Below are 14,167 nucleotides of genomic sequence, written 5' to 3' on the forward strand. Positions count from 1 at the left end.
AATCCCTGGATCTTCCAAACACTGCGGTACCAGGCATTTACCAGGCACAAGCTTGGGAGTGGTAGCTGTACCGCACCCACTGACTGGAAGCCCGCCGACGGGAACGAAATAGAATGTCAATCTTAAATCATACCAAGCCCTGAAGCCACAATCAACGCCTCAACCATGAAGCCTTCAGTATCTCTCAGTACGTCCACCAGCCTTCGCCTGATCCTGGAATGTAATATAACCGTAGCCTATGGGATGCAATTCCACCACCCGTGTCTCTATCGCCAGAGTATAGAGAATATTCGCTAGTGTCCTCGTCTCCTGCGGATATCCCATATTGTTACATTACTACTACTACCTCGATGCATGCGATGTTTTGTGGGTGGTAATTGCACGCTCCAAGTCAATCCAGTTGTGGCTTTCACGGCCAAGTCTGCCACACTGAAAGTTGCCTTTATCAGTTCCAACCAGATTCAAGGATATTATTATATTATTCTGCCAATGATGGAAAATGGTCCGGGCATCTCCTCAACTATTTATTGCTACCTATCATATGCATCATCCTCTGCTGATCGTGCGTGATCTTCAGCAGATCCCAGGCAGACTTCGTTTGCTCCGGATGAGCAAATGCGTGCACTGCCACTCCCACGTGCGGCAAAATTTAAAATGCCCAACGGCCGCATATCACAACCGTAAGAAGACATATATACAAAAGAACCGTTTTGTTCAAGTCTGCATATACACCGCACATACTGTTGCCACTGCAATATTGGTCCTGGCCCAAAGAGCGCAATTATGACCTGATACTACTACTAGTACAATATAGAGTGCATTATTATTACTGTGACCGCCTGCTCCCCACTGAAGTGCCCGCGCAGCAATAACAAAATCTCAATCCTTGATATCCTGAAACAGCCCGGTCGACGTCAAGGACGCCACCGGACCGCGCATTCGGGGAACCAACAACGGCCTCGGATGGAGATTATATATCGTGGTCGGAGACTCGTGTTATCAATTGCTAGTGGCTGGTCCGGGCTTGCAGCGGGCGCTTCACATTTACAACAGGGACATCCGCTGTAACTTGAAGCTGCCCTGCCAATGCCGTGTGCATGTCCTGGTGGAATAAAAACAAAACAGCCAGGTCAATCCTGACAGGTCGCTCTCCACAACCGTACAGTTTACAGTAGTATCAAACAAACAATCTTCTACTACTACAGCACGACGGTCAAACATGAATAATAAAAACCTAATATCCACCATTCCGGCCAGTTGGCCCTTTGAGATGGGTGTTGTGCCGAGAAACCTTGTCATTCCGAAATCACCAAGCGACGCCCTTACATCCAGCCAGCCGAAAGAAAACCTACTGGGCCGTAAACTTCGCGGGAAGAATCTATGAGAATACGGTCAACGGCCCTGGCGTTAATTCCTTCCCGTGCCGCTCCCCTGTTTCACCCATCCCGGACATTGTTATCTCATTCGTCTGAGGTGGAAACAGAACGGCTATAAAAGCAATATAGTAGTTACAGGTATAGGCAATAATAATACTGCGCGGCTGGTCTTGGTAGCCGAAAAACGCCACCTATGGCTTGACAGGCTGTCATACTTTCCAACCTTCCGAAGGACAAGCCTCGAGGGCCCTGACAGCGGCAGTCGCAATCACAGTTTGCGAACCGGAAGTCCCAAGCGACAAATCGGTTCGCGATCATGACGCCGCCTCAATCTGAAATGCTGCTGTTGCCGATCGGAGTAGACAACACCATTGGCTTCTCTCGAGTGAATACCTGGATCGCGGTACGGCTTGGGCACGCTTCGCTTCCGGTCCAGTAGTGCATACATGCTTTGCAAACCCGTCGCGTCCTGGTCACCATATCCGCTTCGCGACCATGTCGTATCGTTTGACTTTGTCGAGGCCATCAGCCGCTTCTCCTTTCTCCTTGTTTTTCTGCTGCTGCTTCGCTTTCTCTCGCTCCTCTCTTTCGCGGAGGGATCGCAATCCAGCCGGGTCATCTTCATAGATCCACCGTTGTTTGTCTTCGTCGACTTCAACGACCCCCCAACCGCCAACGCGTCGCCCTCCTTCCACCCGATGGTTTGGATCTTTCTCACGTAACTTCATCGAGTGGTACCGATACCGCGAAAATGCCAGAAGCATCATCCCTAGGACGAGCTTACAGGCCAGGAGGATCAAAAAGATCAACAAACACACCAGCACAGTCGTTAAGTGCGTCACAATGCGCGATCTCGTAATGACGGCGGGTATTGCTTTGATGATATCATCGACTGTCCTAGAGATTGCTGCCCCGGTAGTCACTGGCATATTCGACCGCGCCATCGAGTAATGTTCATGAATGCTGGCAAGGCTGTTGAAGGAGGTTGGCGACGTAGACGGTACCCATGCTGCCTTGAACATCTGATAAGTCTGGACGCTGGCCCTGATAAGCAGACAACTCAAGGGGATGACCGGTAGCCCCAGTCGTTTGGTCAAATTTTGGTCGCCAAATGCGTTTGTGTAATAATCCTTAGCTAGAACGTCCAGAAACCGATCATAGATCGCTGGACGGGTGTTGTTGAACTTGTTGATATAGGCGTGCTTGATCCAGTCCACTAGCATCTCAGAACCGAGAACCGCGAGAAAGGGACCCAGCACCTGACTGGCCGCTGGCGCAAACGACGCTATCGAATTTACCACCGCAGGCACAAGTGTGAACGAGCGCGGAAGAATTGAACTCGACGACTTCGGTGGCAAGGCGCTCGTAAGAGGAACACTGCTGTTGCTGACCAATGTAGCTGCCGTGCTCAATGACGAAGAGCCTGTCAGGGCGTTCAACCCGGCGCTCAACCCTCCCGTTTCCACTATGTTGCGCGAGGCAATTATGATCAGCATATGCCAGAGCTGGAACCGTTCCACAATGTCGGCGCAGGTCAGTTGAAACAGGTTTTCCTTTTCAAACTTCTTGAAGACGGTGGATTTGATCTCCACGAATTGGTTCGATAGCAGCAACGTGATAAGGGCGTTTGAGTAGGAATTGACGGCCACGTTAAGCGTGATTACCTGGTAGAACAAGGCCGTGGAATGGGCAACCGTATAAATGAGTGCAAGGATGAACAACCAGAATGGCCGCAGAACTTTGCTATGGCCATCGGGCTTGCGCTCAAGTGCCTCTCTGGAGAACAAACACTCCAGCACATCCTGGCCTATGGCTGAGAGAAGGCGATCGCATACTTCAAGGAGGTTATAGATGACATACAACTTGATTGCCGCTTGCCCTCGAATCCAGTGGTACATCCGGCTGGCGTCCAGCTTGAGGAGGATGAGGCATGTGGATATGATAAGGAGTCCCTTGAGTATGTCCGCCTTGTCATCCGGTAGCAACGTTGATGGGATCGACTTCGACCTCTGATGGTATTTGCCTTGTTTGCGACTGCGGGCTGGCGCGTTTTGTCCTTGTGATTCTTCAGGGACCTGATTCGAACTTGTTCCCGAAGAGTCTCTCTGGACGCTGCTCCTACGGCGGCGTCGTTCCCACATTCGTCCTGCACCATTATAGACAAAGGTGGACACAAATCGCATTTCCTTGATGCCATTGATGACCCATGACTTGGCTAGGAGGTAGAAGGACTTCATAAGCCTAAGAGGCAATATCGTAAACGTGTAGAGCCAGGAATCGAGGCACGTAAGCATTCCAAACCATAGCACACTCTCCAGATGAGGTGGAAGCAACAGAAAATTGACCAACCTTTCGATTTTGGCGCTTGAAGACTCGTACGGGAACTCGCTGTACGAAGACCGGTGTACATAGAGCGGCGAAGGCCGCTGCGACGAGAGCTCCAGTTGTAAATAGGTCGGAAGTGACATAGGAGGGAGCGGAATGGAAGGGGGCATTGGTGAAGGAAGAGGTCGCCCAGAGGAGGAATATCTTCGGCCGTCAACGTTGTCCTTGCGCAGAGGATCCGGAACCTTGAGACTTGGGCGCACGCGGTCTGGCCTCGCCGGAGACATGGGGCTTTTGAGTGAAGTGGGAGTCGAAAGAGCTCGCTGAGGGACTCCAGGTCTCACCCTGGGGCTGACCAAGGGCCGCATGTTATGCTCAGAAACCTCTATGGTAAGGTTGCGAGGCCGTTGCTTTTCCCCATCCTGAGCCTTTCCTGGCTCGGCTGCGTCCTTTGGTGATCTAGAGGCGAACGCATCTCCGCTGACCGGCCCGGTTGCCCGTCCATCAAGTGAACCAGCAACAGTGGCCTTGATAGAGTCACTGATAGAGCGTTGTGAGCGAGTTTTCTCCAAAGGCCGAATCGCGAGCGATGCGGGAGATGACATGAGCTCTTGCAATTCATCGGCAGATAGTCTGGGAACTTTTCCAGGTTCCTGTATGAAACTCTCATCCACTGGGGTAGCCTCTCCCGAGGGAGAAGGTGTTAGAGATTGGCCGTTCAAAGTGCCGTTTTGGATTGCGGTGTTATTTTTCAGTACCGTGTCTAGTCGGTGGTGCGAACCAACTGCTGACTCGTTGTCAACCATCGCCCGTGGCCTGGTATTCCTGTCGACACCATCTCGATCATTTGGACCATTGTAAGACGGGCGAACTACCTCCGCTTCTTGTAGGCCTGGTCTTGCTTCTGCGGGCGAGGTCCCGTTCGGGACAACTGGGAGAGGATATCCCTTGATTGACTTCGTGTCATCTTTAGCTGACTCTTCCGGCCGAGTAGACTGGGGAATGCGTGAACCGGGCAGACGCTGGAGATCGAGGGGAATCAGAGGCTCCCGGGAAGTGTCTAAATGGTCGCTCTCACGGGTTGCTGCTCCTGTAGGCCCGTCCATGCTGAGCAGTCCAGATACCGCATCGACGGATTGCCATGTTGTTCATAAGCGTGCTTGTTCCATCGACGGTCGAAGGGCGACTAGACACGTGCGCTGGGAGTATTCTTCAGTAATGGACGTGTGTACCTGGATGAAGGCGTATTAAGCACACCAACCACGAATGCAACGAGTTGTGATGTTGAAACCGACCAGCGGCCAGCGACCGCAAGGAAGTTTCAAGGGCTCAAGTTGCAGGAGGCTTTCTTTTATCTCCGAGATATCTCGGACTTTGTGCCCCACCGCAGCCGGAGTTGCTCGTCTCGAACCTGGAATTTGGAATCTGGGAATCTGGAGTCCAACTCGCTGGCATCATGCACGCCTGACATTTATTGTTCAGAATCCTGTCCTACCTACATTTTTCACCTGTCACCTGCCAATCTTCGTCATCGTCAATTGGCGAGAGCAGAAAGATATGATGATGCAGCAGAGACTGATCTCTTGACTGTCCCTGTCAGCGTGCCCAGATCCCTTTTGTTTCACTCTTGTGCAATCATTTCCAAAATTGCAGCCTACTAGTTCTTCTCTGTGCTGACATCTGGCTTGTATTGTGCTTCAGGTGGCGCTCGTGCTGAAGCAGAGCCCGACCGGGAACCCCCTTACTGCAAGGAGATGACTAGCTGTCGAGATTCTCCCTCCATGTCCTCCTGCCGCAAATGAATCTCGAGTGAATTGTTGCTCCATACACAGCAGCCCGCCCTTCCCCAGGAAGGAGGTCGCCCTGGGGACATATCTAACGGCTTCAAGAGACATCAACATGGATCAAGAGCAGTTCTCGGGCTGGGGAGCTCCACGAGATGACATAGACGGGCTCATTGCAGGCCTCGAAGCCTCGGTGTCAGATGCAGAACTTGAGACGAGTAGATGGAGGAGAGAGGACATTGTCGCCTCTTCTTCTCGGTCTACGCAGTATCCTGTCGAACCTTCAAGCTCTGGTATTGTTAGGTCGCCTCTTCAACAGCCTACAAGCGGCACCCCGACGTCCAGACCTTTGCCTCAGCGGCGGGCGGCGTCTGCGAGCCAAGTGGGACCAATGCTGTATGGTGAACAAGGCTTCTCGTCGACCACTTTTGAGCCCCCTCTTCGTTCAATCTTCGTGTCAGGTCCGCCGACTGCCTCTGTCTCCGCGAACACGGCCTTGGCTTCCTTGAGTGGTGCAATGTCTTCCAGCACTTCGGGCCCATTCGCAGCATTGACTAATGCTGGAGGAAGCCGACGCCCCAACCCTCGGGGAGGGGGCATCACACCATCCCCCTCTCCAGGTCCTGGCCCTGTTAGCAATAGACATCCTTTACTAACTTTGGAAAAGGATGTCGACGATCCTACTGCAAGCGCAAATGCATTCTCTGGTGATGGCAGCACCGCAAACACTTCTGCTGCCCTCGCCCGCTTGTTCGCTCCCAGCGATGGCACAACCCCAGCAATTTCTCGAGGCCCCTCACATTTACGTCCCCGGTCCGACACAGGCCGGAGTCTGCATGATACGAGTACATTGATAGGGCATCTTCTGCACAACGGCTTTGAAGAAGGCCGTCACTCGGACATTACTGTGTATGCCTTTGGTCAAGGGTACAAGCTCCACAAGCTGCTCCTCGATCGCGTGCCATTCTTCTCTTCCGCGTTCTCCGGATCCTGGTTGGAGAGCACAGCAAAGGTGATGACCATCGCGCCCGAAGAGAGCGATCCCAACATCACCAAAGTGGCTTTCGAGCTCGCTTTGAAGAGGATCTATGGTACTCAGTGCTCGATCCAGGAGGAGGAAGAAGAAGCTGTGGGCTTGTTTGCCACAGCGTGTTGGCTAGACATGCCTGACCTGATAGATTCATGTGTTGAATCCATCCTGCGCCAAATGCAGCCTGCCACACTCCACAGCTTGATCAAGTTAGTAACTAACAATTACTACGGCAAACCAGGTGACCGGATTCTATCGTCCGCCAAAGCCATGCTCTGCCGGGAAGGCTGGGAGATGCCCTATGAATACTGGGACGATATTCCTGCAGAAATGGTTCGCGAGATCATTGGAGGCGATCCCTTCTTTATTCCAGGTGAATGGGACCGTTGGTATCTAGCCCTGAAGCTGTTGAATAGGCGGTTGAGGGCGAAAGCGGTTGAAAATGGATTGGTTTCGCCTCATGGACAATACCTGCAACCGAAGCCGAGTAGTCTCCAGTTCTTCGCTGTTAGGTTCGACACTCCCTATAGAGTCGCGTCACATCATCGACACGTGTCAGAAAGGGATGAGCCATGGATCGCCTTATACACATCGCCTGAGATATCCCCGATCTTGGTTCTGCTTGACGAAGGAATACACTATGTTCATCTTCGATTTGAGCAATTGCAGCAAATCCGGTCCCAGAGGGACATCCTAGGCGTTCCGGTCCTCCCAGAGAAAGTGATTTCAGACGCTTTGTGGATGTCACTAGAACTCCGACAGAAAGTTCTTAATGCAAAAGAAGACGATATCGAGCTTGGACTGAGTGAACTAGCAGAAGACTATGAAGAGGTTGTACTTCGAGCTGAAACCGCCACGACCTCGAGCAAAGGTAAGTTACGTGAGCTGGGCCACGCAACGACCGTTTCACCCGCAGAGGATATGGAGTCAGGGTCTTGGGACGGCAATGGCAAGCCACGGAAGTTCTGGATCCCGGACCACGACGTTTCGTGCGTAATGGGCGGCACACGTGAGGCGTCTACTGCCGCAAACACCACGGGCGGAGCTGAATGGAGCACACAGGCAGCTAGGCTGTCTGCGAGCCTTGAGCCCACCGATGTCGCATGGGCTTTTGACTTTGGCACGGGGAATGTCATCGAAAGTGGCCGGCCTCCGTCCCGAAACTCTTCTCCGACGTCCAGACCCCGGTACAGCCATTACCCGCCCTTCAGATTCTCCGCCGAGTTTCCCAACCCTCGGACTCTCAAGGAAAGGAAGAGGGTCTATTCGCACACGGTATGGTACGCAGGGAGTATGTGGAACCTGTATATCCAGCGTGTCAACACTGGGAAACTTCAGCAACTGGGGATCTATCTTCACCGAGCAAAAGATAAGGAGCCTCACGACGATCCACTTGCCCAATTCGTTCCCACCACGGTGGACGACCGTATAGGCCAACTGGAGCGCGAGATGCTACTCCGCAAGAGCGAGCGGCGGAATCAAGCGTGGCGGCTGACTGAAGCAGCAGCAGCAGCACCCCGAGGATCCGAGGTTCCACGTGGGGATGGGCTCACCTTGTCGTCAAACGAGTTCGACTATGCTGGCAGTGTCGTTGATGATTCTGTCCCAGTCACAGGCACTGCTTCATCGTCTTCGGCCCCACATAGAACTGCGCAAATACGAAAAACATCACAGACCGCTTCTGGGACATATTCCAAGACGGATGAGTGCTGGTTCGGTCAGTCTGAAGATGCAGACGCCGAGATGCTCGATTCGGACGAAGAAGATGATGAACTACTGCGCAACCGTCCCAGATACAATGTCTCGGCTATTCCTCCATACATGGATTCGCGGCCCACGATCAAGACGTACTTCAAGATCTATTCACCCAGCAGGGCAGGCCGGCTTCTAAGCATTTATGAGAGCGCGCCGGACCAGTTCGATCTGAGCAAGAGCTGGGGCTGGAAGAGCCCCCAGATGCAGCTTGACGACGGGCTCGGAGACCGCGACATCTCCAGCGGGAAGGCTACAAGTAGTAGCAAAGAGGGCAGACTGAGGTATATGGTCGTTATCGGGAACATCTGATGTGATTACCTGCTGGTCAGGAAATCATGGACTGCTGAGAGCAGTTGTGTATACACAACCACTATTCAGTGAAAGAAAGCGCTTCTGGTTCCATTTAACCTCTGTTGCTTTGGGACCGCTATTTGTCCCGGGCATGAATTACGAATCGATGAGCCAATATACGCAGACCCAACGTTGAAGGTTATGTATTAGTAGTATTTCAAATATCGTTGGTCAATAACAATTATCCCATAGCATGCCGTCTATAATGGGATGCTTTTACGACTGAATATGTTGCCGTCGCTGCATAAACCTGCTACTGTATCAATGTGATTAAATTAATACTTGTCAAGTCCCCGAGTTTGGCATTCATACTACGAGTTATGGCTATTATCCACAGTCTAGTCGTATTTGTTTCCAAATAGAGTCCAACCCCGTCCTTGGAGCGAGTCATTGACCGGGTTTCCCGAGCAGTTTCTTGCAGGATGAACGTGAGGACGAGGGTCGGAAAGGAGGTGAAGTGCCAGTCTACATGTACAGCTCACCGACAGGCAAGAAAAGGTGCTGGCAATCAGCCTGCTTGGTCTAATCTGAATCTGATAATTGACTTCAATCTGTACACGGCCATAGGTAATTGATACACGCCTCAATCCGATCCTCTTCAAGAACAAACCATGGCATGAACTGTTCAAACATGGGCCTCCCAAATGTAGGTATCCGCGCTGGCTAGGTACTGTAGCTACTTGTAATCCGTTCATATTTGTGAGAGAGTGTGCGTACCTCCCCGTCATGATGGCCCATCCATATCGCGATATTTGGTTCCGAGTTCCTTCTGAGTGGCCCTGGCCCCCTTTTTGGCATTGTTTGCTCGTTTGTCACTTCCACCTCACTTTCTTTGTCACTTTCGCGTCTGGCTCTTCACGCTAAGGGGTATTCACTTCACCGCGCAGGCCAGAATTGTCACTGCGGTAACTCACCTAACTAGTGTCTTAACACATATATATTCAATTCGCGGAATTCCTCCCAACAAATAAAGACTTCCGCGTCTTCTTCAGCCGGCGTAGTGCAGTGGTTAGCACGTTTCGTTGTGGCAGGAACCCCGTCGCGATTTAGAAAAAGAAAGGAGATTTGGAAGTATAGAAGACAAGATTTTGGAGCGAGTAGGGGCGCAGTCAAGCTGCACAAATCCGAAGAGACCTCAGTTCGAATCTGAGCGCTGGCAAAAACCAACCATTCTTTTTTGCTCTTTCTTTCTTCTTTTCTGCTTGGTGTTCTGTGCGTTGTTGGCCGCGGTGAGGATCCAGGTGACTCACGTGTAAATATACAGTGATGCCTTGTACCAAGAGGTCATTCTTACCTACCTAAGTCCCATACCAGCCTGAGGCTGCTGGATCGCTTGATAAATTCATCATCGTCCTATACCAGTTATTGACTGCTTGAGCGACTGAGTGTATACGCCAGTGAGCTTCTAGTACCAGAGCGATGCTTTTGCGTATTGATCGTAGTTGATACTCCGCGTAGCAGACCTTACGTCTAATGATACCAGACACCAGATGTCATGACTGAACCAATCTTGTGCGCTTTGTAGAATTCTGGGTCCAGAAGGCCTCATCGCTGGACTCTAGAAGGTCTTTTGATGCCGCTTGCCGGTGAAGATAGCCACACAGCTTCACTGCAAAGGGTTCTCCGTGAGGAAGTGGTGATGGGAGGCGTCTACTATGGCGGTCACCCGGTTCTAGCCCTTCCAAGCCGACTACCTTAGGTGACTGGGGGTCTCTTCCCGCGTCTCGGCACTCCACAGGAATGATTACATAATCGGATATGACGGCCGTCCAACAAGCTGGTTCCAACCATTTGCTGACGGGGATCCGTAGATATTTGGCACCATAGGCCGGAACGTCTGTCCGATGTTGGTGTTTAATAACTCAGATCGATCCGTGGTGGGACAGCTCTTTCAGGGATGGACATGCCCCCTCCGCGTCATGAGGTGCATAGTTTCCATGGGACAGTCGACAGGACGGCGGCCTCTATCGACGCTTCCAATCCCGGCTAGGCAAGTCAGTTGCCTTGAATGGCAATTTTGCTCAACTTCATCACCCAACATCAGCTGGATAGTATTTCCGCTCACCCTCTAAGGGCTCCAAAAAAGAATCCAGGTGGACCGGCACTGACCGGGGCGAAACAGTGGACCAGACGGCTAGGGAGGGCTCCTGGCGATTGTGACTGGCAGACCAGAGCCTCGTAGACCTCATGACAACCAAGACTGATCACAGAAGGTCGATCAATGGCAGGGTCAACTTCGCTTTCGTTTCGGTGGCCGAAACTGTTGTTTGACCTATACCTACCTAGGGACGATAGCGAGCTGGATGCAACGCCCACCAATTCTGAGCATTGGCGAGATCATTTAGCTTCATGGGCACCGGTCAATATGCACGTAGTAGGTAGAGAGGCTAGGAAAGTGTTTTCGGTTTGCTGGGTAGTTGTTCCGCCTACTAGGATCTGCTTCCCTATATCTCTTCACCATCCTCTCCATCTAACCCAGATATCCATGACCTTGTCGGGGGAGTCAGTGCTGGAATCCACGATGAAGTACCAGCCAAACATAGCTAGGGTAATGCAAGCATGATTCGGCCAAATCCGGAGCCTTTGTCCATATTCTAGCGGAAGTTGACCTTTTTCCGGGTTGTTTTGTTCATAGGCCAAAATACCATGCTCTTGACTGATGCGGCTGACAATGATTCGTTCCTGGGGATTGATTTTGTAGCCCTCCGGCATGTTCCAGGGGCTCACCACACCCCATCCCGCATAGTCCTTACATGGCTCCCGCGTCAGGGCCAAAACGCCCGCTGAGACAAGGGCTTCGGGCTGTTCTGTGCGAGTTGGATATAGAGAACAAACCTCCGCCAGCACTGACGCAGCAATGCTATCATGAGGATCCGACGTGAAGTGGCGGCTGTGTGTGGCCACCTGTTGAATATCGAAAATGGGGTAGACACCAGCATGGATCTCCAGTTCCAGGTTGGATTTTGTCAGCTCCAAAGATTCTTCCAGCCGCTGAGCAGATGACGAGGAGCTAGGGGCGGAAGGGACAATGTTTTGCAATGCCAATGTGGAAGGAGAAGCCCCGACAGACACCACGAGTGCGTTTTCACGCCTGACTTCAAAGTGTTGCGAGGCCTCCCTGCAAGAGTCAATCTCCAGCTTCAGCATGTCCATGGCATCGTCCGGAGAAGACCCCTGGTAACACAAGCTGTTGTGAGAATAGAACCCGAGGAAATTCAGATTGCCTTGCTGCTCGCCCTTGCTTACTTCTTGAACGAGGGTCTTCATGTCCGTTGAGGTTGGGGGCAATCCGGCTCTATGGTAGCCAGAGTCAATCTTGATGAACAAATAGGCAGGAAATCCTGCCTCCTCTTTGAAGTTCTTCACAGCCCGCAATTGAGAAGGATGATCAATCATCACAGTCACGGAGCCTTCTCCCAGCTGACGAGCTATACTAGCAAGTCGAGGTACGTGAGAAGGGCCGAGAGGGACTCCATACAGCACGTTGACCTTCGCACCTTGTTGCCTGTACTCTGTCAGGAGCGGAACTAGCTGTTCTGCTTCCATCACGGTTGACACCACAAGCCTGACATCCTTGCATTCTGCACCAACCTGGAGTTTGGTGATTTCTGCCGTTTTGTGAGTCTTGACATGAGCGCGGAAGCTGCACCCAAGTTCGTGTACGGCATTGAGCATCGCCTGGCAGTTTGCCTTCACCTTTGCAACATCTATCACTGCCGCCGGGACAGGAAGCTCGCGTAAGCTACAGTTGCAGTAGGCTTCCAGCAAAGCATCTTTTGGGGCGAGAGGGAAAGCAGATAGAGACATGGTGTTTCTTGTGACGATCTGGGACTGAGACCGGGTTTCTTTCTTTGGGTTCAAGTTGGACACGTGCGTGAACAGGGACGAAAATACAGGTTGGATACAGCTCTACTAAACCGAGTTAACAGCAACCAGCACAGTGCAGCAGTGTCTCGGGCGCAGCGTGACCGGTACAGAGCCGAGGGGCCTTGCCTGGAGAATCCCGACCACCGCACAGGACCACAAATACCTTAGCGAAGAGAAGCGAGGTCGTCCAGGAACGCCCAAATCCGCTCATTGCGCAGCCGGCGGCGCTTGGCAGAGAGCGGCGAGCTGCAGAATCGCGCATACGAAGACATCGAATATGCGATTGAAGCGGGCTTTGAGAGAGAACCAAGAGATGGAAATGGTCATGGACGAGTGTGCATTTATTCCGAATGGAGGTACATTTCAGAAGGGGATGAGGACATGGGTTGGGACAGGGAAAAGAAGCCAGGGAAGTCCGCACCTGTACTATACGGAATTAGTGGTGGCCTTACATTTTATTGTAGGGCTTTCAGGCAGCTCCCGGGCAGCTCCAGCACTCTAACAGCGACGGTTTTCCAGGCATCGGGTAGGGAGGGGGAACAAGCCACAACAACATCACGCCTGCAGATAATAAGTCCCTTAGGCATCCACGCACTGCACCTACAGTAACCGATTCCTCCACCGCAAGGCACGATATTCCTGGGCTTTTAATAAGTTGTACAGGTTGGTCGCCCTCCCCTCGGATGGTTGATATACTACCTAGGTACAGTAGTACATTGGACTCAATTTTGCAGAATGGTATTCACCCCTAGTACAATGCTAGTCGCCATCGGTCAATGCAGCCTTCTCCAGACACGCCCTCCAGCATGAGGCACGCGTCGACTGCTAGTACCGTGTTTTCAATAAACAATACCTACCTAGGTAGTAATGTACAGCTACTACTAGTGCAGTGGTAGGCGAGTGATGCCGGCAGCTCGTCTGTGATGTCGGTGGTGATCACCCATTGTCCGGTCCTTCGGCAGGCGTTTTCGGGGATTTGCCAGCCTATCGTTGACGCCACAAAACTGCAAGCTTCGTTTCACCATTTCTGCCCATTTCCCTTCCATGGCCAATCTGCTTCAACTTTTATGTGCTCCAAGTCGCCCGCAGTCCAACGGACTGCTATGAACAGTATCTCGAGGCTCCACGCTGTTGCTTGCACTACCATGAGGACTGAAACCATACTTTACCTTGTGCAGCGACCCCCGTGGTCCTCCGAACGAGCATGGAAAGAGGGTCTCTATATCCATGCCCCCGTGCATGCTCCCAGGCTCGACGGATGTGCGTCCGCCCTGATCTTCTCAGCCGACTCGCTTCTTTGAACGTGGCGTCCGGCGCAAACGACGAGCGCGAGCACGAGCACGAGCACGAGAACAGGCGCGATCAGCAGTCAGAGTGCTGCATTGAACCCTGATATCCTTTTCTTTCATATGGTTATTTCGAGGCAACCCAAAATCCATCGGTGTGGTTTCAAGTCCATAGTAACATCCTCCGACTCCTCTGCCATTGTCTTACGTTGTCCCACCACGTTACATATCGAACTGTGACCATACACGTATTCCTCACGACCCCGTTTTATCTTCGAAGCCTCTCTGCTCTGACGCCGAACTTCCTCGTTCTTTCCGATGACCACAGGCGTCTACAGCTGACATCTGACAGGTGCTGGTTACGCAAACGTCGCACAGACGTCGTCTCAGCTG

At 52.1% G+C, this 14,167-nt stretch overlaps 3 protein-coding genes and 1 non-coding gene across 4 annotated transcripts; 2 read left to right on the plus strand and 2 right to left on the minus strand.

Moving 5' to 3' along the window:
- Window positions 1-687: 687 nt before the first annotated feature.
- HMPREF1120_06222 (uncharacterized protein) lies at window positions 688-5,053 on the minus strand. Its single transcript, XM_009160423.1, has one exon. It carries the CDS (start codon window positions 4,805-4,807, stop codon window positions 1,850-1,852), a length of 2,958 nt encoding a protein of 985 aa, XP_009158671.1. The 5' UTR covers window positions 4,808-5,053; the 3' UTR covers window positions 688-1,849.
- Window positions 5,054-5,600: 547 nt separating this feature from the next.
- Window positions 5,601-8,579, plus strand: HMPREF1120_06223 (BTB/POZ domain-containing protein 13; the record flags this gene model as incomplete). Its single annotated transcript, XM_009160424.1, has 1 exon — window positions 5,601-8,579. One exon carries the CDS (start codon window positions 5,601-5,603, stop codon window positions 8,577-8,579), a length of 2,979 nt encoding a protein of 992 aa, XP_009158672.1.
- A 495-nt stretch (window positions 8,580-9,074) lies between these two features.
- Window positions 9,075-12,899, minus strand: HMPREF1120_06224 (uncharacterized protein). The gene has a single exon (XM_009160425.1). The coding sequence runs from the start codon at window positions 12,426-12,428 to the stop codon at window positions 11,076-11,078; it is 1,353 nt and encodes a 450-aa protein (XP_009158673.1). The 5' UTR covers window positions 12,429-12,899; the 3' UTR covers window positions 9,075-11,075.
- HMPREF1120_09308 lies at window positions 9,613-9,780 on the plus strand. Its single transcript has one exon. It is a non-coding gene; the product is annotated as a tRNA-His (tRNA).
- Window positions 12,900-14,167: the final 1,268 nt, after the last annotated feature.

Source organism: Exophiala dermatitidis (assembly GCF_000230625.1).
Source record: "Exophiala dermatitidis NIH/UT8656 unplaced genomic scaffold supercont1.5, whole genome shotgun sequence".
Classification (NCBI taxonomy): domain Eukaryota; kingdom Fungi; phylum Ascomycota; class Eurotiomycetes; order Chaetothyriales; family Herpotrichiellaceae; genus Exophiala; species Exophiala dermatitidis.